Genomic DNA, 23,079 nt, shown 5'->3' with positions numbered 1-23,079 from the left:
GCCAGGGACACCTGGGACACTGGGGACACCCCAGTGCTTGGGGACGCTCGGACAAGCGGCCAGCGCTGAGGCTGAGCCGTGGCCAGCGCCGAGGCTGAACCGTGGCCAACGCCGAGGCTGAACCGTGGCCAACGCCGAGGCTGAACCGTGGCCAACGCCGAGGCTGAACCGTGGCCAACGCCGAGGCTGAGCCGTGGCCAGCGCCGAGGCTGAACCGTGGCCAACGCCGAGGCTGAGCCGTGGCCAGCGCCGAGGCTGAACCGTGGCCAACGCCGAGGCTGAGCCGTGGCCAGCGCCGAGGCTGAGCCGTGGCCAGCGCCGAGGCTGAACCGTGGCCAGCGCCGAGGCTGAGCCGTGGCTACCAGGAGCGCTGGAAACGCCGGGAGTGCCGGGCAGCCCCGCGGGAGCATGGGAAGCTGCTCCAGAGCTGCAGCTGGAGCGGGGCTGGGGCCACAGAATCATTCTGGTTGGAAGAGCCCGTCAAGATCATCGGGTCCAACCATAACCCAGCTCCAGCACTAACCCATGTCCTGAGAACCTCATCCATGAGCCTTCCAAACCCCCCAGGGATGGCGACTCCAGCAGCCTGGATCAGACGGACCATCAGAAAAGCATCTCCACGGAGGCAGCAGCGCGCAGACACGGCCGCATCTCCATTCTGGAGAGACTTACAGACCTGGGGGATAAAGCCACAGCCAACCCGACCCCGTCCTGGAGAGTCTGGCTTGGGCAGGCTGGAGCGCAGCCTCACCGAGACCCAGAGCCGAAGAGCCGGCACCAGAGCTGACAGTGCCCAGAGCTTTCGTGGGGGATGCGACAACGCAAGTGAAACGCGGGTGGTGGTTGGAAATCACCTGGGTGACGCTGTGACCTGGAGCATCCTGAGCGCGGGGATCAGGACGCGACCGAGCGACCTGAGCCGGTTTGTGAGCAGAGCTCGCCCGGCTCAGGCGCCTTCAGTCCTCCTGCGGGACGTGGAGCGGGGACCGGCGCCGCAGCGCTGGGGCTGACGCTTTATTTCAAGAACACAGGGTAACGAGAGCCATAAAAAGTCTTTGAAGGTCACAATAAATGAACTCGCAGAGAGACACTCAACGGGCGTTACGTGATGGGCTTTCCAAAAGGGACGTCAAGAGAAGGGATTCTAAAGTGAACTTCTCAGGGAACCGTGCTGAGGTAGCCGAGTTTCATTCAGCCCAGTCTAAACAAGAAGAGAAAAGCGAACTTTAAACCAGAGGAGTGCAAATTAGAAATTAAAGGCTCTTAGCAGCTAGAGGAACCAGCAAGTGGAACAAGCAAGGAAAGGAAAGGGTGGGTTGGACAGCGCTGCCATGAGCTCCGAGACCGCTCACCGGCCACGGCCCCGGCAGCCTGCGCTGGCACCGGGACACCCGGCGCTGCCGGCACCGCGGTTCCGCCGCCTCACGCTCCCCGTCCGGCCCACGTGCTTGTCCTCCCACCCCAGCTCAAACCCCCGCCCACCGCCCAGCGCAGCGCCCCTCACCAGCCTGGGAAGAGCGCGGGGACGGGGGAGCAGGAGGAAGCACCCACAGGCCTCACGGTGCACGGAGGAAGGACAACGGGGAGAGGGAGACTCCGCCAGGGCAACGCTGCTGCACCGCACACGCACCACCTTACGGGATCCACGAGCGAGAAACAAACAGTTCAGAAAGCTGGCGGGTGCAGCAGCACCGGTGCTAACGGGAACGAACCGGGAAAGGAACGCGGGTGGAGGGGAGCAAGCGGGCGGGCTCCCGCAGCTGCTGGCTGCCCGCACCGCGGCGCGCGCGGCAACGGGGAACCGGGCCCGGTCTGCAGGGACAACACAGAGCAGCAGCAGCACCGCAGGCTGAGCTCAGAGCAGTGACGGAGCCAGCGCCGGCCTGCAGGTGACCGTGCCACAGCGGCAGCGCCCCGGTGCGCCCGTGACCGTGCCACAGCCATGAGACATCCCTCTGCTGCTCGGGGCACGGAAACAGCTGGGGAAGGACACTGGGGACAAAGTGGTTTACACCTTTTTGCCTCAGTCTCCACTATAAAGAGCAACGAGGCGTCCACCACCAAAGCAGTGGCTCAGGATCACACCCCAGCTCTCAGCAAAAGCTGCAGTGTCAGGTGCTGGTGACGGAGCAGCTGCGGCAACGCCGGAGCAGCCCGGAGCAGCACCCGCCTTCAGAAACCCAGAGCTCAGGACTAAAACCAAACAACAGCAACAACCTGCGAGTCCTGGACGCCAGGGAAGCACCAGGACACCGGATTTACCGGGAGCCAGCGGTGTCTGAGCGGGGCTCATCCTGCAGCGGTAACAGGGGCAGCGCGGTCCGGCAGGCGCTGAGCACCACGCACCAAGCGACATCTCTGACATCCCCACCGCGTTGTCACATCAGCTGAAGGAAGGACAACGCTACCGCAGGCTCAGCACAGCGCTGACTGATAACCATCCCGAGAACGCCCATCAGCCGGCCCCGCGGGCGGCGGAGCCCACGCACGCGGGTGGGCAAGGCTCCTCCCAGCTCAGCCCAGCGCTCGTTAACCAAACAGCGGAGGGAGGACAGCGTGGTCTTTAAAACCGCAGGGGCACGAAACCAAGAGTGACTGCGAGGGTTAGAACCCTAAATGGCTTTGTCGGATGGAGAAACTGCCTGAACGGAGGCGTTGCAAAGGGGCGGCTGCGAGGGTCCGCACGCCCACCCCGTTAACCACCGGCCTAAGAACAGGACGGAGCGGCACGATGCGGTGACTGCGGGGGCCTGGGGCCAGAGGGGTCACGAACCAGCGGAGTCGGCAACGCCGTGTTGGGAGAACAGGCGCCCGCGCGGTGGGTGATGGAGCAGAGCCCTGCGCCCGGAGCTGCGCCCAACACGGGCTCACGGTCCGGGGCTCCAGGAGCGTCCGGAGCGCGGAGGAGCGGAACGCGCCAGGGACAAAGGCTGACGTCACGAGCCCAAACGAAGAGAATCCTGCAACGATTTTCAAGTATGGAAAGAGGCTGCTGCAAAAAGGAACAATCTGTTCCCTTCGTCCTCGGTAAGTGCCTGAGACTGGGAGCAAAAAAAGATTGAGGTCAAACTTTCTAAGGAAAGGGACGGGAAGAGATTTCATGGAACCACAGTGGTTTGTGTGGGAGGGCCCTTCCCAGCCCCCAGCCCCCTGCCATGACAGGGACATCTTCACCAGCTCAGGTTGCTCAGAGCCCATCCAGCCTGGCCTGGGATGTCTCCAGGGATGGTTCAGCCACCACCTCTCTGGGTACCTGGGCCAGGCTCTCACCACCCTCAGGGCAACAATTCCTTCCTCATGTCCGGCCTGAATCTCCCTCCTTTAGTTTAAACCATCACCCTTGTCCTGTCACAACAGGCTCTGCTCAAAACTCTGTCCCCATCTTTCTTATCGGCCCCTTTTAAGCACAGAAAGGCCGCACTAAGGTCTCTCTGGAGCTTCTCTTCTCCAGCTGAACCCCCCAGCTCTCTCACCTGTCCCCAGCAGAGCTGTTCCAGCCTCGGGTCATTCCTGGGGCTCCTCTGGCCCCTCTGCAGCAGCTCCATGTGTGTCCTGTCTGGGGACCCAGCGCTGGACCAGCACTGCAGGGGGTCTCACAGAGTGGGGCAGAGGGGCAGGATCCCCCAAACCTGCTGGTGACACAGCCCAGGACTCGGGTGGTTTCTGGGCTGCCAGCGCACATGGTGGCTCATGTCCCATCTGTCACCCCTGCGCCCCAAGTCCTTCTCCTGGGGCTGCTCTCAGCCCCTCCCTCCCCAGCCTGCACCGGTGCCGGGGTTGCCCTGACCGGGGTGCAGGACCTGGCACTTGGCCGTGTTGAACCTCGTGAGCTCCACGTGGCCCCACCGCTCCAGCCTGTCGGGTCCCTGTGTCGGAGCCCTTCTCCCCAGCCCACCAGCTGTGCCCTCAGCCTGATGTCACTGCTGCGCCATTAATAAAGGTACTGGTCCCAGTATGGACCCTGGAGGGACACCACTTGTTACCGGTTTGCATGTGGACATCGAGCCATTGACTGTAACCATGGACTCGCCCACCAGCCTGTTCCTTACCCACCCAACAGTCGGTCCAGCTGTGCCACCACTGCCAGGACTGCAGGGCTGTGAGACCAGCGCTGCCCAGGCGGGACGGCCGGGAAGGTTAACGGCCCCCCCACCTCACAGGGCGCTCCTTGTGCTCCTGCTCCTGCAGCCCCCAGGTGCTTCTTAGGCTCCCACAGCCCCCGGGTGCTCCCCCTGCTCCTCCTGCAGCCCCCAGGTGCTCCTCCTGCAGCCCCCAGGTGCTCCTCCTGCTCCCACAGCCCCCGGGTGCTCCCCCTGCTCCTCCTGCAGCCCCCGGGTGCTCCTCCTGCTCCCACAGCCCCCGGGTGCTCCCCCTGCTCCCCTTGCAGCCCCTGGGTGCTCCTCGGGCTCCCGCATCCCCGGGTGCTCCTCGGGCTCCTGCAGCCCCGGGTGCTCCTCCCACATCCCCGGGTGCTCCTCGGGCTCCCGCATCCCCGGGTCCTCCTCCCGCAGCCCCCGGGTGCCCTGGCCCCCAGCCGCCCCTTCCAAAGGGAACTGCTCGTGACAGCCGGTCCTCGCTGGCCCCCGCGGTTCTTTAACTCTCCTGGTTCTCCTGCTGGTTCTCTACCACTTCTTCCACCAGCCTGAAAAGCCTGTTGTCCTCACTCTGTGTGTTTCAGGTGTCTCTCAGGGCTCTGCCCATAGCACCTTTCTCCCTTCGTGCTTCTCCTTGTGAGCCTGATGTTTCCGCTTCAAACCATCTCCCAGCTCTGGTGATGATTCATAGCTCTGCCTTTCTATTCCTGGACTGCCTCCTGTCCAAAATGAAGCCTCAGCTTATTTCCCCCTCCAGCATCTCAAGTGTGCACCCACAAGCCCAATGTGATTAAAGAGAGCTGTTACTAATCCCGGCTTTGTCCCCTGGTCCCCGAGCCCTTGCTCCTCAGCGCTGGGGACACCACTCGGGCCCTGTCTGGAGCTAAGGACACGGTTCAGACGCTGCTCCGGGGCACGGAGCTCACGGACCCGGCTCTTCTCTCCCGCTCGTCCCTGACCCCACGGAGCTGCACGAGTTCCGCTCCCTGGCGCTCTCCTGCAACCTCGTGAGGCGGGCAGCCCCCCGCTGAGCCCCCTCCGGGCCCTTCTCTCCGGCACACCGGCTGCAAGCTGCTCGTCCGCCCCTCACAAACGGCGGGGACCCGGCACCCCAAACGGCGGGGACCCGCACCCCAAACGGTGGGGACCTGGCACCCCAAACGGCGGGGACCCGCACCCCAAACGGCGGGGACCCGGCACCCCAAACGGCGGGGACCCGCACCCCAAACGGCGGGGACCCGGCACCCCAAACGGCGGGGACCCGGCACCCCAAACGGCGGGGACCCGCACCCCAAACGGCGGGGACCTGGCACCCCAAACGGCGGGGACCCGCACCCCAAACGGCGGGTACCTGGCACCCCAAACGGCGGGGACCCGCACCCCAAACGGCGGGCACCTGCACCCCAAACCCGCTCTGCTCAGCCAGCACCTCCAGCGCGACACTGCCCACAAGCACTCGCAGTTGTCTCCTCTTGTACTCCATGTTTGAAAAGAGCTCTCTGTGAACAACCTGAAATCCGCTCCATTACCCTCTTTTAAGTGACTCCTTGACGCTCTCCTGTGCTCACCACAAACACCAACACGGGGCAGATGACCCCGCTGTCGTGCCCACGCTGTCCCACTGTCCCTGTGCACTCCCCACTCGCTCCGGTGTCAGCCCCCGAGAGCCCCGGGGCACGGTCCCGTGTGTCCCCAGTGCCTCCTGTAGGGGCAGCTGAGCGGACGGGGCACGGCTCCCTGTCCCGTGTGTCCCCAGTGTGTCCCCAGCGTCTCCTGCAGGGGCGGCTGAGCGGACGGGGCACGGCTCCCTGTCCCGTGTGTCCCCAGTGTGTCCCCAGCGCCTCCTGCAGGAGCAGCGCTCAGACAAGGCTCCCAGGGCTGACCGTAATGGAAGTGCCCAAACAGAGGTGCCGTGGTGCTGTGCGCCCTCAGCACCCACCCAGCCACCGGCGCCGCTTCCTCCATCCGCCCCCCACCCGCAGAGCGGGGCAGGGACGCGCTCACCGCAGGCCCAGCTCAAAGTCAGAGCCACGCGCACGGAGCGCGGCAGCCGGGGCTGGCCGAGCACCCAAAGCAGCCGGAGCCCGGCAGCTGGGCCACGAGAGCCACGGAAATGGGGAGCTGGTGTCACGGTGACAGCCCAGGCGAGCGTGACCTGATGGCTGCTGGGACACCAGGAGACCCACGGCAGCACCGGAGCGGCACTGGGGACACTGCCAGGACACCTACAGCAGCACCGGAGCGGCACTGGGGACACTGCCAGGACACCAGGAGACCCACAGCAGCACCGGAGTGGCGCTGTGGACACTGCCAGGACACCAGGAGACCCACGGCAGCACCGGAGCGGCACTGGGGACACCGCCAGGACACAAGGACACCCACCGTGACCGAGGGCAGGGCTCTGGGTGACCGGGCGGGTCTCATCACCGCACAGAGCACGTGCAACAACAAGACCTCGCTGCCCAGGGAGCCCGGCCGGCCGGAGGCTCTCGGCCGAGCCGCAGCAGCCGGGTCGCTCTGCTCCGTCCGCACGTCTGTTGTCCTGGGGTCTGCAGTAACCGGGAAACAGCGGGGGTTTGCCAGGGTGGGCTGAAACCGGAGAGCGGGTCAGAAAAGCCACCGCGGCAGGAGAGGCGACAGACACAGAACAGGGCTCACTTGGAGGAAGCTCCTCTCGGTAGAGAAGCAGGCGAAAATGAGGCTAAAAGGTCTCAGAAGGCTCCTTGCTCTCAGCAAACGCTTCAGGAAGCCCCTGAACAGGCACCCCCGGTGCTGCGGGAGGGGAGAGCAGAGCACGGGGCACCGCGGGTCCCACCGGAGCGGCGCGGTTCGGTCACCCCCGCACAGGAGGCTCCGGCTCCTGGAAATCCCAACGAGGGTCTGCAGAAAACAGTGGCCCCGGGAGGAAGGCGGGACCACGAGGAGGACGGGACTCCCGTCCCCGAGGCGTGCGGTGGGGCACGCGTGTCCCGGGGCGTCACCGAGCTGCTCAGGCAGGTTTGCGTACCAACCCTTCGGCCCATCGCTGTGTCCCTGGAAGCCACAGCTCACACCCCTCGCAGTCACCGCCAGCCCCGGGGTGACGGGGACCGGAGCCCCAGGGCCACCAGAACCGTCCCAGGGGCTGCTCCCATCTCACCTCAGCCAGCCCACCGGGAAACACAGCCTGAGGTCCAGGTGAGGCAGTTTGAACCTAGTCTGGCCACCCAAATCAGCCAGCTTGGAACAGCCAGCGCGGATGGACAAACGCCTTCCGTCCCCGCTCGGGGCACCCCGGAGCAGGGGCCAGCGCTGCCCGAGCCCCGCGGTCTGTGCGCAGAACGGGACGGCAGGACCAGCTGTTCACAGGTGAGCTGACAACGACCAACCACCAACCACACTGGAAATCCTGCTCCTGGCAAAGCCCCGGCGCAGCGGGAAAGCACAACAGCCCCGCGCCAAGGGCCGGCCCGCAGCCACCGCCGGGGCGCCGGGACAGCGGGACACGGGGGCTCAGGGCACCGGGCGGGGGCAGAACCGGCCTGACCGGCACGAGACTGCGGCCAAAGCGGGAACCACCGCCGGCAGAAACCGCCAGAGCTACGGGCTCACCACGGGCAGGGGAGGCCGGGAGGACCACGGACTGGCCGCACCGGAACGCACCGACCTGCGAGCCCCGGCGGGTGGGCACCCCCACAGGCCCCTCCGAGCAGCGCTGGGCCCCGCGCCCTCCCCGGCATCCACCGGCGCTGCCGGCCCGCGCGGGCACCTCTGACCGGCCCTGTGCCGCATCCGGCTGTGTCGCCAGGCTCAGGATCCCAGCACAGCCCCGTCCAGCCTGCCCCGGCCCCGCGGCGCCCGGCCCACGCTCGCCTTCACGCAGCTGCACGAGCCCGGCAGCAGCCACACGCCGACCAGCCCAGGGCCGGCGCACAGCCCGGTCCCACCGGCGCACAGCCCGGTCCCACCGGCGCACAGCCCGGTCCCACCGGCGCAGCTCCTGGTCCGGTCCAGCACGCAGCGCTGAGCGCCAGCAGAAGGATGGGCAGGCAAGGAGCTGCCGGTGGGCAGAGCCACATCGTCCCTTCCCGCAGCAGCCGCACCGTGTTGGATCGAGGTAACGGTGCAACCGCAGCCACAGAAATCCCAGTGCTCCCCCTGGGGCCACATCCCAGCCCTGCTCTTTGCCTCCGGTGTCCCTCCACGTCCCCGTCGTCTCCTCAACGTCAGAGTTCTTGCCCTCGCAGCACCACAAAACTTCTCCCCCACCACGACACCTGCAGCTCCACCCTGCTCGGTGTCCAGCGATGGAGATCATCCTCCAGCCTTCCCGCTCCGGCCTCATCACCTCCCAGCTCGCGCCAATCACAGCACCAAGCGACTGCTTTGCCTGATGTTCTGCCCCTTCCAGCAGCCCCTGCCCTGGAGCGCAGGCTCGGGGAGGCGAGAGCTGCCCCGGCAAAGCTGCCCGCGCATCGCTGGGGCCGCACCACAGAACTCGGCCAAACTGGGGGCGTTCTGTGCCGTGTGCCACGGGCCCCTCCAGCGCGCTGGTGTCCCCTCGTCCCAGCCCCTCCTGCCGCAGGGCAGCGGCTCCGGTTGCGCCGGCACTGCCAAGCCTGTGGGACACGCGCGCTGATGGACCCGCAGCGCAGCCTCGCCAGCACGGGACGATTGAGCAGCGTCTCCAAGGACGCTCGGGAGCCTCTCAGGCGTCTTTGTCCCGAGAGCCCAGCACCCCCACCCAAACCGACCAGAACGTCTGGTCAGAATGTTCCCCGTTTCTCATTTTGCTGTTCTCTGCAGTGAACTCCCAGCGAAGCCGGAGCCCGCGGTGACCGGAGCCCGGCCCGGCGTGCAGCCGGCAGGAGCCGCGCCGTGCCCGCGAGCAGGGACGTGCCCACGGCTCCGGAGCCGCGGCTCCCGCAGGCAGAGCCCGGCTGCCCCCGGCCTTCGGAAACCACGGCACAAACAAGGCGACTCTGCCGAGGTCCCGGCATCAGCAGAAAGAGCTGGCTAAGCAGAACGCCTCCTTCCCGAGGGGTGTAATTTAGTGGGGCCGATTCAGCTGAGCCAGGACGTGCCGGCAAAGCCTGCGGCGGCCGGCAGCGCCGGCTGGGACACCGGGAGGGCTCCATCGCCCTGGCGGAGATACCGCAGCGATGGCAACGCCTGCCGCGGCGCCCGGTGAGTCACGGCACCGGGAAACGGCTTCAAACGACACTGGAAGAGGATGCGGAGCATCCTGCGAAGCTCGGGCTGGCGCTGAGTGAACGACAGGCTCGGCCAATGCAGCTCGTCGGAAAACAGACAGGAAAGCGACCTCGTTAATCGGTGCCAGCGGCTCTGAACAGGAGAATACCCGGTATCGAAGGACTACCTGCCCGCGGAGAGAAACGCAAAATTAAATCCGGGATCTCGCAGACGCCTGTTGGTGAAACGACGCTGATTCCTAACGGCAGGATGTCTAACAGGGGATCAAACCCCTACGGCAGCACGGCCCTTGGCTGTAACCGCATCTCGGGATGCGCCCTCACCAACACCTCTGGAGCTGCCCGGGAGAGGCCGAGCCCTGGGCTGGCGGGTCCGGGGGCCCCACAGCCCGTTCCGCCCAGCCCCAGGGACCCGCTGAGCGGGGCCGTGCCAGGACAGCCGGGCGGCCGCTCCGGCCCGCAGAGCCGAACCAGCAGCCGAAAAACGTGCGGGAAGCTTTTCCAAAGCAAACCCGCGTCTTGAAGCGCCCCGAGGAGCCTGAACGAGCCCAGAAGCGCGTTGGAGGGTGTGAAAGGGCGATACAGGGGGAACACACCCTCTGGGTGAAACTCGGGCTCCCCATGCCAACAGACCCTTGCTGCCGCTCTGGCCACCACGTCCCCCCGCAGCGCTGGAGCTGCAGGCTGAGCCGGCGGGTGAGCCAGGACAAACCACAGACGGCTGCACCCGGCAGCAGCTCCGCGAGGTCCCACTGCGCTCCTCACCTCCTGCCCTTCGGCACCCCTGCGCAGGGCCTGGCCACGGTGCTCCCCGTACCCATCACCCAGCTCACCCCTGCATCCCCATCACCCTGCTCACCCCTGCACCCCATTGCCCAGCTCACCCCTGCACCCCATTGCCCAGCTCACCCCTGCACCCCATCGCCCAACTCATCACACAACTCCATTGCCCGGCTCACTCCATAACCCCATCGCCCCGCTCACCCCCGTGCCCCCATCGCCCGGCTCGCTCGCTCCCTCCTGTGTGCCGCCGGCATCCCTGTCCCTGCCCAGACCCTGCCTTTCGGTCACTTCTGAAAATTCACTTCTACGGAAGAAATTAAGCGCTGTGCAATTACTGTTCTAATTACAAATTCTATTAATACAATTCTGTCTACAGTCTGTTCCAGAGTAACATAGTTAGAGGTCACATTTACTGCACGCAGGGGCTGCACCAACCTCAGAACTGAAGTTGCTATCATTTTGCTTTATGCCCATATCTGAATGTTCTACAGAGCTCGGCAGCTTGCAGCAGCCTCCGAAACTTGGCAACGAAACACGCCCGGGATGAGGGAGACGCTCCTCGCCAGCCCCCTGAAAATCTGCCCAAATTTGGCGCCTAGAAACTACCGAAAAGCAGCGGGTCTGCCTGCGATTGAGCCGGCGCGGGCGACCGGCCAAGGCCACCCCAGCGCCCCTCCACAGCCACGGGACGCCGAATCAGGCACGGTTCCCTTTCCTCCCCTGCGAGCGGGCCTGGGGGCAGCGCTCACCGGTTGTACCATTGCCACCCAACACCGGCTGCACCGTTGCCACCCAACACCGATGGCAAACTCTGGCGGTTCCCGGGAAAGGCTCCTTCCCCAGCCGCACGGTGAGGGGGCTCCAGCGCCGCTTCGGCAGCACCTCCGCACCACCGGGCTCTGTACAACACCCCCCCATCGCCTCCCACCAGCGCCGCGGCGGCAGAACCTGCGCCGGAGCAGCCGCGGCTCTCGCCTTCTTCCCCTTTGCAAACCACGAACTGCCGGCAGAGGAGGATCTGGTGAGAGGGCACGGCAGGTCTGGCGATGTCCAGCTGAATTTGGGATTTCATTGATAAATTCCCCCCGATTTCGGGAGCAGAAGCAGTTGTTATGGTCACAGAACCCGACCTTCGCATCAAGAACATCAACGCACCGACAGACAAAAACCCTCTTCCAGCAATCTCTGTCTCCAGCCCAAGACACGCGGCTCGGAAGGACATTCCCTTCCAGAGCCGGACACTGCAGAAATGGTAAAGCCCCAGCAGCACCCTCCCAGTGGTTAATGACCCCCCACCAAGCCCGCCTCTCAGTCCCTTGGCAACGCGTGGCACGGCGCTCTTTTCACCGGGATCACGATCTCAGCCGGTGACGCGGGGGATGCGGCCGAGATAGGAAATCTGTGGGATTCCTGCTCCACCAAAGGCGCAGCTGGGGAGGGAGGGGGCGGGATGGGCCAGGCGGGCGCGCGGGGGCAGGCAGAGCCCCCAGGACGCCAGCCCGGTCACAGGGCCGTGCCACGGTCACTGCTCGCGCCGCGTCCCCGGGTCGGGCCGCTCGGCTGCCGGGCAGCCCCGGCTGTTGGCAGCTGCGTGTGCGAGAATTCGGCTTTCACACCCTCCTCTGAGCAGCGGGAGCGAACACGCACCTCGAGTGGGGTTGCTAAGAGACGCACCGCACCGCCAACGTGCTCCCGGCGCCTTACACGCGCTCACGCGGCGCGGGAGGGCGGCGAGGACGGACAGCGTGGGGATGGACGCGCGGACACGGGGCCGGGTGCGAGGGCAGGGACGCGGGGCCTGGAGGGCTGGCCAGAGCACCCGGCCCACGGAGCGACCCCCAGGCTGGTACCGCAGCATTTCGGCTGCCAGCTCCTCTGCCCTCGGCACGGGAGCCACGAGCAGGATCAGAGCGCGGCGTCGGAGCCCCGCGGGTCTCTCGCTGCAGCCGCCACGGGGACACGCACGGGAGAGCCGCAGGACCCACGGGAACACGGGGCACGGTCCTTCACCAGCCGGACCACCCTGACCGGACCGACACACAGGGCTAAGGCGCTGCCATGGCCCGGGCCAGCCCTGCAGGCCCTCACCGCCCTCCAGCACCAACCCTTCCCTCCTCCCACCATTAAATTCCATTAATTCAGCGCCCATCTGCGGCAGGAGCCCTCCCAGAGCAGCCACAGCCGCAGAAAAAGCCCCCTCCTTCTATCGGTTTTACATGGGCCCTGTTCCGATGCCACCGAGCGTCCTTTGTCCTTGCACGGCAAGGCAGATGAAAATAACTCCTGAATGCTCAGTCCCCGGACCCCGCAGTCGCGTGGATCATTGGCACAGCCCCTCGTTTTCCGCCCTCCACGCCCGCGGCTGCCCGGGCGCAGGGACGCGGGGCCGGTACCGGCGCCCACCGCAGCGGGGCCACCGCTCACCGGCCCCACGTGCCGCCCGCAGTGACACTCGTGACGTGAGCGGACCCGCGCACGCTGCCAAACCCCAGCAGACGACAAAACCCGCGGCAGGGAAGCAGCCACGCTCCCCAGCCCCCGGTCCTACGGGACCGGACGGCGGCCGCGGGCCTGCCCGCGCTGACGAGCACGGCCGGGCTGCCCGGGGCGGCACGTCCGGTCCCCCGAGGGACACGGGGACCCTCGGCTGGGCCGTCCCCGGCCCGCGGCGCAGCCCCCGCCGGGCTCCCCGGGCCGACGCCGCAGTCCTCTGCATTTTTCCGCTCGCCGCGCTCCGGCACAGCCCGCCCCCGCCGGGCGCCGCTGCCCACCCGCGCCAGGGCAGATCCCCGCCCGGCGCCCCCGCCGCAGCTGCGGCCCGAGGGACGCGGGGAGCGGCCCCCGGCCCCGCGCAGACCGCGACCACCGCGACCCCGCGACCGCCGCAGCCCGCGCCCCGACACCCCCCGGCTGCCGGGGACGCCGCGCCCCGCAGGCCCCGGCCCAGGCCCGGCCCCGCCTCCGGCCACCCCCGCGGGCCGGCGCTGCGGGAGCCGGCGGGCAGCGCGGCCGGGCCCGGCCGGCGAGCGGCGTGGGGCGAGCCGGGGGAGCCGGGCCCCCGCCGGGCCCCGCGGGCAGCAGCGAGCGCGGCCGCCGCCCCCGCGGGCACCGGGAGCAGGTGCAGCGGGCGGCGGGGACAAAGGGCAGCGGCGCCCCCGGCCCGGCCCGGCCCGGTTCGGCTCGGCTCGGCCGGCCCGCTCACCCTCGATGGAGATGACGTGCTCGCGGATCTGGCTCTGCAGCGCCAGGTCCTCCACGCGCTCGATGAGGTCGTAGATGGCGTAGATGTTGGGGTGCACCGACTCGAAGCGCCCGATCTCGGCGCGGATGGCCGCCGAGTTGGACAGCCCGAACTGCGGCGGCGGCGGCCCGCCGGGCTGCGGGCCCGAGGGGCCGGGCACGGGCACCGGCACCGGCCCGCCCGGCGCCGCCAAGCTCTGCTGCTGCGGGCTCTGCCCGGGCCCGCCCTGGAAGTTCATGGCGGCAGGGGCCGGCGGTCAGCGGCGCGGGGCCCCGGGCAGCCGCTGCATGGCCGCGCTGCGGGCTCCGCTCTGCGGGCTCTGCCGCCCCCGCCCCGCGCCCGCCGGCCCCGCGTCAGCGCCGCCCCCGCCCCCGCCCCGCCCCGCCCCGCCCGCCCCGCGTCACGGCGGCGGCAGCAGCGGGACCGGCCCCGGGGCGGGGCTGCGGGGGGCCGTGCGCGCGCGGCCCGCGTGGCCGGCCCTGCCCGCCCCTCCGGCCCTGCCCATCGACCCCGTGCCAACCCCGTGCCGCCCCCCGCCCCGTGCCGCTTCGACCCCGTACCGCCCCCGGCCCGTGCCGCCCCCGCCCCGTGCCGCTTCGACCCCGTACCGCCCCCGCCCCGTGCCGCCCCCGGCCCCGTGCCGCTCCGACCACGTACCGCCCCCGGCCCGTACCGCCCCCGACCCCGTACCGCCCCCGGCCCGTGCCGCCCCCGGGCGCAGCCCGTCGGTAGGCGGGACCGCCCCCCCCGCCCGGGCACCCCGCCGTGCCCCGCAGCCCCCGCCGCAGCCCGGCCTCCCGCTGACTGATTCCATCGCCACACTCATCGTGCCAAGGTCACTAATGGAGCCGTGAAGCGGGGCCGGTCCCCAGAGGTCCCTGGCTGGTCACCCAGCGCTGCCCGCAGGGCCCTGCCGCTGTCCCCTGCCGCTGTCCCCTGCCGCTGTCCCCTACCGCTGTCCCCTGCCTCTGTCCCCTGCCGCTGTCCCCTGCCGCTGTCCCCTGCCGCTGTCCCCGTGCTCACCCCAGTCCTGCGCTGCAGCAAAGGCCGGGGCAGCATCCGGGGGCGCTCGGAGCTGCGGTGCCACGGCAGGACGCACGCTGGGCTCCGGCTGACGAAGCCACGGGGGTCGCGCTGTCGGGCCATCCACAGTCATGACCGTCAGGCCGCCGCTCCTGTGGGTCCTGTGGGGCAGGGGCCATACAGCCCACCCCAAAACAGCCTGCGAGGGGGGACCTCATGACGGACAGGCTGTGGGGTGACCCAGGACGGACAGGTGACCCCAGGACGGACAGGTGACCCCAGGATGAACAGGTGACCCCAGGACGGACAGGTGACCCCAGGACAGACAGGCTGCGGGGTGACCCAGGACAGACAAGTGATCCCAGGACAGACAGGTGACCCCAGGACAGACAGGCTGCGGGGTGACCCAGGACAGACAGGTGACCCCAGGACGGACAGGTGACCCCAGGACGGACAGGCTGCGGGGTGACCCAGGACAGACAGGTGACCCAGGACAGACAGGTGACCCCAGGATGAACAGGTGACCCCAGGACGGACAGGTGACCCAGGACAAACAGGTGACCCAGGACAGACAGGTGACCCCAGGATGAACAGGTGACCCCAGGACAAACAGGTGACCCAGGACAGACAGGCTCCGGGGGAACGGCGCTGGCAGCACCGCCGGCGCGGGCAGGCGGAAGCGGCTGAGCTCCGGCCACCAAGCTGGGGAGACCAGCGGGAACCAGAGAGCATCTTCCAAAATGAGGACACATGAAGGAAGCAGGATCACAAACCCTGGCAGATTACATGAGAACGTACAATGAGGAACGTGAGGGAGGAGCTGGAAAACAGGCAGTGGAGGGAATCAAGACTCCAACGACGCTGTGCCCCGGTCCCACGGGGAGCAAAGTGGGGGGTCTCTGGGGACAGTGGGTCTGGATCCCACCCCACATCACCCGTGCTGGCGGGAGGGCTGCAGGGGCCCGGGGAGGAGGAGGAGGAGCAGCGGTGTCAGGAGGTTCCTCACCACCCCGGGCGCAGGAATCGTTGGGCGGCGCTGGGTGCGTGGGTGGCACTGGCGCGCCCCTGCGCTCCTGCCTCCGGTCGCCCTGCCCGGATTCCTCGAGAGCGCAGGTCCTGCCGCCCGCGCCGAGACCGGTTTTGTTGGAAAAGCTCTGTCATGAGGCTTTTGTGAAAGCTTTTGGAAGATCCGTGTCTGTTGCGGTGCCAGCACCGAGCTCACGTGTGCGCTCGCTGGCGCTTTCCACGACCTCCTGGTGGGTTGTGCTCCCAGGTTCGCTTTGCCCGGCTCTGCCAGACCAAGGCGCCCGTGTCCTGCGGCGCTGTGTGCGCGGGGCCCACAGCTGCCCAGCTGCGCCCAGAGCTGCACCCGCCATGCCCACAGCTGCCCAGCCGTGACACAGCTGCACCCGCCATGCCTGCAGTGCCCAGCCATGACACAGCTGCACCCGCCATCCGCGCCACAGCTGCACATGCTCTGACCACAGCTGCACCATTCGTGACCACAGCTGCACCCACCATGCCCGCAGCTGTAGCACCGTGTCCACAGCTGCACCCGCCATGCCCACAGCTGCACCATCGGTGCCCCAGCTGCACCATCCATGCCCACAGCTGCCCAGCCGTGCCCACATCTGCACCTGCCGTACCACAGCTGCACCAACCATGCCCGCAGCTGCACCCGCCGTGCCCATAACTGCACCATCCGTGCCCACAGCTGCCCCGCCATGCCACAGCTGCACCATCCGTGCCCGCAGCTGCACCATCCTTGCCACAGCTGCACCATCTGTGCCCACAGCTGCCCCGCCATGCCACAGCTGCACCATCCGTGCCCGCAGCTGCACCATCCTTGCCACAGCTGCACCATCCATGCCCGCAGCTGCCCCTCCGTGCCCGCAGCCCCTTCTGAACAGTTGTTTAATTTGTGTCCTTGTGTGCCCGTTCACAGCAGCCACCCGAACCGGCTGGGTGAAGGTGACACGGAGCAGCCCAAGGGTCCCCTGGCCAAATCCCCTGAGGGGGCGGACGGGGCCTCTGCCCTGCGAGCCTGTCCCTGAGCAATCTGCCCGGTTTTTGCGTCCTCTCCCGCAGACATCTCGGCCCCAGGCGGTTCCTGGGTGTGTTTGGACATCAGGTAACGTTTCTTCCCCAAAGGGCTGTGGGGCATTGGAACAGGCTGCCCAGGGCAGTGCTGGAGTCACCATCCCTGGAGGGCTGGACAGACGGACATGAGGTTCTCAGGACATGGGGCAGCGATGGTCTTGGGTTAATGGTGGGACCTGATCATCTGGAGGGCGTTTTCCAACCAGAATGATTCTGTGCTTCCACTGCCTGAGCTCCACAGCCGGTGCCACCGCGGCGCTTTCCTCAGGGAGCGGCGGTGCTGCCCTGTGCTGGGGCTTCCCCACACCCACAGGGCTCCCCGCACCCACAGGGCTCCCCGCACCCACAGGGCTCCCCGCACCCACAGGGCTCCCTGCACCCACAGGGCTCCCCGCACACACAGGGCTCCCCGCACACACAGGGCTCCCGGCACCCACAGGGCTCCCCGCACCCACAGGGCTCCCGGCACCCACAGGGCTCCCCGCACACACAGGGCTCCCCGCACACACAGGGCTCCCTGCACCCACAGGGCTCCCGGCACCCACAGGGCTCCCCGCACCCACAGGGCTCCCCGCACACACAGGGCTCCCCGCACCCACAGGGCTCCCCGCACACACAGGGCTCCCCGCACACACAGGGCTCCCGGCACCCACAGGGCTCCCCGCACACACAGGGCTCCCTGCACCCACAGGGCTCCCGGCACCCACAGGGCTCCCCGCACCCACAGGGCTCCCGGCACCCACAGGGCTCCCCGCACACACAGGGCTCCCCGCACACACAGGGCTCCCCGCACCCACAGGGCTCCCGGCACCCACAGGGCTCCCCGCACCCACAGGGCTCCGTGCACCCACAGGGCTCCCCGCACACACAGGGCTCCCCACACACACAGGGCTCCGTGCACCCACAGGGCTCCCCGCACACACGGGGCTCCCTGTACCCCTAGGGCTCCCCACACACACAGGGCTCCCTGTACCCCTAGGGCTCCCCATGCCCCCAGGGCTCCCCACTCCCACAGGCTCCGCACTCCCGCAGGGCTCCCCACACCCACAGGACTCCCCACACACACAGGGCTCCTCGCACCCACAGGGCTCCCCATACCCACAGGGTTCCCTGCACCCACAGGGCTCCCCGCACACACAGGGCTCCCCGCACACACAGGGCTCCCCACACCCGCAGGGGTCCCCACTCCCACAGGCTCCCCACTCCCGCAGGGCTCCCCGCACCCACAGGGCTCCCCACTCCTGCAGGGCTCCCCGCGGAACGGGAGAGCCGCTCTGACGGTGTGTGACGGGGTGTGTGACGGGGTGTGTGACGGGGTGTGTGACGGGGAGTGTGACGGGGAGTGTGACGGGGTGTGTGACGGGGAGTGTGACGGGGTGTGTGACGGGGAGTGTGACGGGGTGTGTGACGGGGTGTGTGCCCAAGCCCCTGTCCCGGCGGGGCCGCGGCTGCGGGCGTCTGAGCGCGGGCGTCCCGACCCCCCCCGGCGCTCCGCTCCGCTGGCACCGGAACCACGAGCCATGGCAGCCCGGGGAGTCCCCAGAGCTCCACAGGGGGATTCCTGCGTTCCTGTGAGTCTGGGCAGCCCGGGCAGCGCGATGAGCCTTTGGAAAGATAAATAGATGTATATACGTACGTATGCACACGTGTTCATGTTTCAATAGTTTCCCTTTCTTCCTGGGAAAAGGAACAGGAGGAAAAAGGAAAAAAATCCCTGGCTGCTGCTTCTCTCCGGGTGTTCGTGCACCGGCACGGCCCTGACCGCGGACGCGGTGCAGAGCTGGGTGAGCGAAGATGGAAACGGAAAAGGTGAACCAAACAGCCACCTCCATCCGCAACCACAGAACTGCCGGTGCGGGAACCGGGCGCTCCTGGAGCCCCCAGCCCCGGGCAGAGCACCGGGCACAGCACAGAGCACCGGGCACAGCACAGAGCAACGGGCACAGCACAGAGCACCGGGCAGAGCACAGAGCAACGGGCACAGCACAGAGCAACGGGCAGAGCACAGAGCACCGGGCACAGCACAGAGCAACGGGCACAGCACAGAGCAACGGGCAGAGCACAGAGCAACGGGCACAGCACAGAGCAACGGGCACAGCACAGAGCAACGGGCACAGCACAGAGCACCGGGCACAGCACAGAGCAACGGGCAGAGCACAGAGCAACGGGCACAGCACAGAGCAACGGGCACAGCACAGAGCAACGGGCAGAGCACAGAGCAACGGGCACAGCACAGAGCAACGGGCACAGCACAGAGCACCGGGCACAGCACAGAGCAACGGGCACAGCACAGAGCAACGGGCAGAGCACAGAGCAACGGGCAGAGCACAGAGCAACGGGCACAGCACAGAGCAACGGGCAGAGCACAGAGCAACGGGCACAGCACAGAGCAACGGGCACAGCACAGAGCACCAGGCAGAGCACAGAGCAACGGGCAGAGCGCAGAGCAACGGGCAGAGCACAGAGCACCGGGCACAGCACAGAGCAATGGGCAGAGCACAGAGCAACGGGCACAGCACAGAGCAACGGGCACAGCACAGAGCAATGGGCAGAGCGCAGAGCAACGGGCACAGCACAGAGCAATGGGCAGAGCACAGAGCAACGGGCAGAGCACAGAGCAACGGGCACAGCACAGAGCAACGGGCACAGCACAGAGCAACGGGCAGAGCACAGAGCACCGGGCACAGCACAGAGCAATGGGCAGAGCGCAGAGCAACGGGCACAGCACAGAGCAATGGGCAGAGCACAGAGCACCGGGCAGAGCACAGAGCAACGGGCACAGCACAGAGCACCGGGCACAGCACAGAGCAATGGGCAGAGCGCAGAGCAACGGGCAGAGCACAGAGCACCGGGCACAGCACAGAGCAATGGGCAGAGCGCAGAGCAACGGGCACAGCACAGAGCAATGGGCACAGCACAGAGCACCGGGCAGAGCACAGAGCACCGGGCACAGCACAGAGCAACGGGCAGAGCACAGAGCAATGGGCAGAGCACAGAGCAACGGGCACAGCGCCGAGCAGAGCAGAGCGCACCGGGCACAGCACAGAGCAACGGGCAGAGCACAGAGCAACGGGCACAGCACAGAGCAACGGGCACAGCACAGAGCAATGGGCAGAGCACAGAGCAACGGGCACAGCACAGAGCAACGGGCAGAGCACAGAGCAACGGGCACAGCACAGAGCAACGGGCACAGCACAGAGCAACGGGCAGAGCACAGAGCACCGGGCACAGCACAGAGCACCGGGCACAGCACAGAGCAACGGGCAGAGCACAGAGCACCGGGCACAGCACAGAGCAACGGGCACAGCACAGAGCAATGGGCAGAGCGCAGAGCAACGGGCACAGCACAGAGCAATGGGCACAGCACAGAGCAATGGGCACAGCACAGAGCAATGGGCAGAGCACAGAGCAACGGGCAGAGCACAGAGCAACGGGCACAGCACAGAGCAATGGGCACAGCACAGAGCAATGGGCAGAGCACAGAGCAACGGGCAGAGCACAGAGCACCGGGCACAGCGCCGAGCAGAGCAGAGCACAGAGCAACGGGCACAGCGCCGAGCAGAGCAGAGCGCACCGGGCACAGCACAGAGCAACGGGCAGAGCACAGAGCACCGGGCACAGCACAGAGCAACGGGCACAGCACAGAGCAATGGGCAGAGCACAGAGCAACGGGCACAGCACAGAGCAACGGGCACAGCACAGAGCACCGGGCACAGCACAGCGCTGGGCAGAGCACCGAGCACTGGACAGAGCACAGAGCGCCGGTCCCAGTGCCGGTCCTGGCTGCGGGTCCTGAGCGAGCCGGTGGTTTGGTGCTCCAAGCTGGGTGGGTGCTGCTGCCATCCACGCATAGTCATCATCAACGGGAGATCACAGCGGGGCTGGATCGATCCCGACAGCGGGTGACGATCCCGGGGGATGACGTGCTCGATCCCGGGGGATGACATGTTCGATCCCGGGGGATGACGTGCTCGATCCCAGGGGATGATGTGCTCGATCCTGGGGGATGACATGCTCGATCCCGGGGGATGATGTGCTCGATCCCGGGGGATGACGTGCTCGATCCCGGGGGATGATGTGCTCGATCCCGGGGGATGACATGCTCGATCCCGGGGGATGACGTGCTCGTGTAGCGTGCCAAAAGGCATCATTTCCTCGAACAAAGCCAAGTAAAATCACCAAAATCGCCCCGGGGACCCCTGGGGGGCAGGAACGTCCCGCCCAGCCCTGCCCTGTGCTCCTTGTGCCTCCAGCCGCGACACGAGTGGCCGTGGCCCTGATGTCCCGTCCTGCGCTGGACCGGGCGTCCGGCGTGACCGGGTGCAGCCTGGAACGGGTCAGCCCTTCCCCGGCCCTGGGAAGCTCCGGTTTCCCTCCCGTGTCACTGCCCCCGGAGCTGCTGACAGCTCCTCTGTCCCCACCGGCTCCTCCGTCCCCATCAGCTCCTCCGTCCCCATCAGCTCCTCCGTCCCCACCAGCTCCTCAATCCCCACCAGCTCCTCCATCCCCACCAGCTCCTCTGTCCCCACCAGCTCCTCTGTCCCCACCAGCTCCTCTGTCCCCACCAGCTGCTGCCCGAGCAGAGAGCTGCAACACCGGGAACACCGCATGTCGGCACCTGCGCATGGTGGAACCTGGAGAGCACTCGGTGTCTGCCTGCTCAGCACTGAGCTTGGGCAGAACTGCGGTAATGGGGCTGGGAGAACCGCGGTAACGGGGCTGGGAGAACCGCGGTAACCGGGCTGGGAGAACCGCGGTAACCGAGCTGGGAGAACCACAGTAACCGGGCTGGGAGAACCGCGGTAACGGGGCTGGGAGAACCGCGGTAACCGGGCTGGGAGAACCGCGGTAACGGGGCTGGGAGAACCGCGGTAACGGGGCTGGGAGAACCACGGTAACCGGGCTGGGAGAACCGCGGTAACCGAGCTGGGAGAACCGCGGTAACCGGGCTGGGAGAACCGCGGTAACCGGGCTGGGAGAACCGCAGTAACCGGGCTGGGAGAACCGCGGTAACCGGGCTGGGAGAACCACGGTAACGGGGCTGGGAGAACCACGGTAACGGGGCTGGGAGAACCGCGGTAACCGGGCTGGGAGAACCGCGGTAACCGAGCTGGGAGAACCGCGGTAACTGGGCTGGGAGAACCGCAGTAACCGGGCTGGGAGAACCACGGTAACCGGGCTGGGAGAAATGTGGTAACGGGGCTGGGAGAACCGCGGCAACGGGCGGGCAGAACCGCGGTAACCGGTTGATAAAAGCAGCCGACGGCACAGAACGGCGCTGGAGCGACAAGCGGCCCCGGAGCAGACACAGAGATCGGCTCACCCGGCTGCGCCCGCCCGAGTGACGCGGGCTTAACCGGCAAATCAACCATTCCCCTGGTGACAGAAACCGGAGCCCCGGCTGAAGAAACGAGGTCTGCGCTCCGGAAGGAAAACACTGAGGATGGGGGGTTGCACAGGAACCGCCGGTGGTGAAGATCGGACCCAGGAGGGGCAGTGCCGGGGTTGGATGGGGGGACTGGCACAGAACACGGATCCTGCACCGCCAGATCCCACCGGCGCAGCCAGATCCAAACTGGCACTGCCAGATCCCACCGATCCCATCAGATCCCACCGGCACAGCCAGATCCCACCGGCACAGCTAGATCTGAACTGGCACTGCCAGATCCCACCGATACCACCAGATCCCACCGGCACAGCCAGATCCCACCGATACCACCAGATCCCACCGGCACAGCCAGATCCAAACTGGCACAGCCAGATCCCACCGACACCACGAGATCCCACCGGCACCGCCAGATCTGAACTGGCACAGCCAGATCCCACTGATACCACCAGATCCCACCAGCACAGCCAGATCCAAACTGGCACAGCCAGATCCCACCGACACCACCAGATCCCACCGGCACCGCCAGATCTGAACTGGCACAGCCAGATCTACCAACACAACTCCACGCATGGGGGCTGCGCGGGGGGAAACCTGCACCGCAGAGCTGGACCGGGGTTCCAACCGAGCCCATGGAGCTGGGCCGGGGTTCCAGGCTGTGCCCATGGAGCTGGACCGGGGTTCCAGCCGAGCCCATGGAGCTGATCAGGATCAGAAGCGGCAGCTGTGGCAGCCGAGACGTTCGGGGAGAAAACACAGGGCCATGAAGGTTCCTCCTCGCAGCAGAACCACGGTGGGAACGGCGGAGTGCGGGCGCAGCCGGACGGTGCGGGCTCGGGAGGGTTTGCACCGGAATCCTGGGGATCCCCGCGGAGCTTTGCTCAAGAGATTTGCCTGAACAACACCCAGAGATGTCGCTGCGGTGCCAGAGCGGGCACCGGCTGTGCCGCCAGCCCTGGCCCGGCACCGCGGCCCCTCCGCCGACACCGCCGTCCCGGCCACCGCATCCTCCCCGCCCCGCCGCCACCCCGGCATCCCGGGCAAGGGCACCGTCCCCGTCGCCGGGACAAGCGGCCTCGCCAGGACCTCTGGCAGAAGTGCAGCTCCAGGATGGGCGTCCCAGCCGCATGCGCCGTTTTGTGTCACCAAACCGCGCCATCGCAGCTCCCTGATCCAAAAGCACAAATGAAAACGCGCGCGGACTGTGTGACCCCCAGCCCGGGGTGTCGCTGAGCTCCCCCCGGCCCCAGCCCGGTCCCG

The 23,079-nt window shown here is 67.4% G+C and overlaps 1 protein-coding gene across 2 annotated transcripts in view; it reads right to left on the bottom strand.

Annotated features, from left to right (window-relative positions):
* AGAP3 (ArfGAP with GTPase domain, ankyrin repeat and PH domain 3) overlaps nucleotides 1-13,649 on the bottom strand; it is a 149,542-nt gene extending 135,893 nt beyond the window's left edge. The window contains exon 1 of one of the 2 annotated variants that reach the window (XM_065831359.2): nucleotides 13,272-13,649. In XM_065831359.2, coding sequence (XP_065687431.1) covers nucleotides 13,272-13,548 — 277 coding nt within the window. In that variant the 5' untranslated portion in view covers nucleotides 13,549-13,649. The remainder of the gene's footprint in view (nucleotides 1-13,271) is intronic. The other variant, XM_065831360.2, reaches the window with a different exon arrangement.
* Between the last annotated feature and the right edge of the window lie 9,430 nt (nucleotides 13,650-23,079).

Source organism: Patagioenas fasciata, chromosome 2 (genome assembly GCF_037038585.1).
Source record: "Patagioenas fasciata isolate bPatFas1 chromosome 2, bPatFas1.hap1, whole genome shotgun sequence".
Taxonomy (NCBI): domain Eukaryota; kingdom Metazoa; phylum Chordata; class Aves; order Columbiformes; family Columbidae; genus Patagioenas; species Patagioenas fasciata.
Note: the sequence above shows the minus strand (reverse complement) of the source record. Positions and strands in the feature narration are given on the sequence as shown.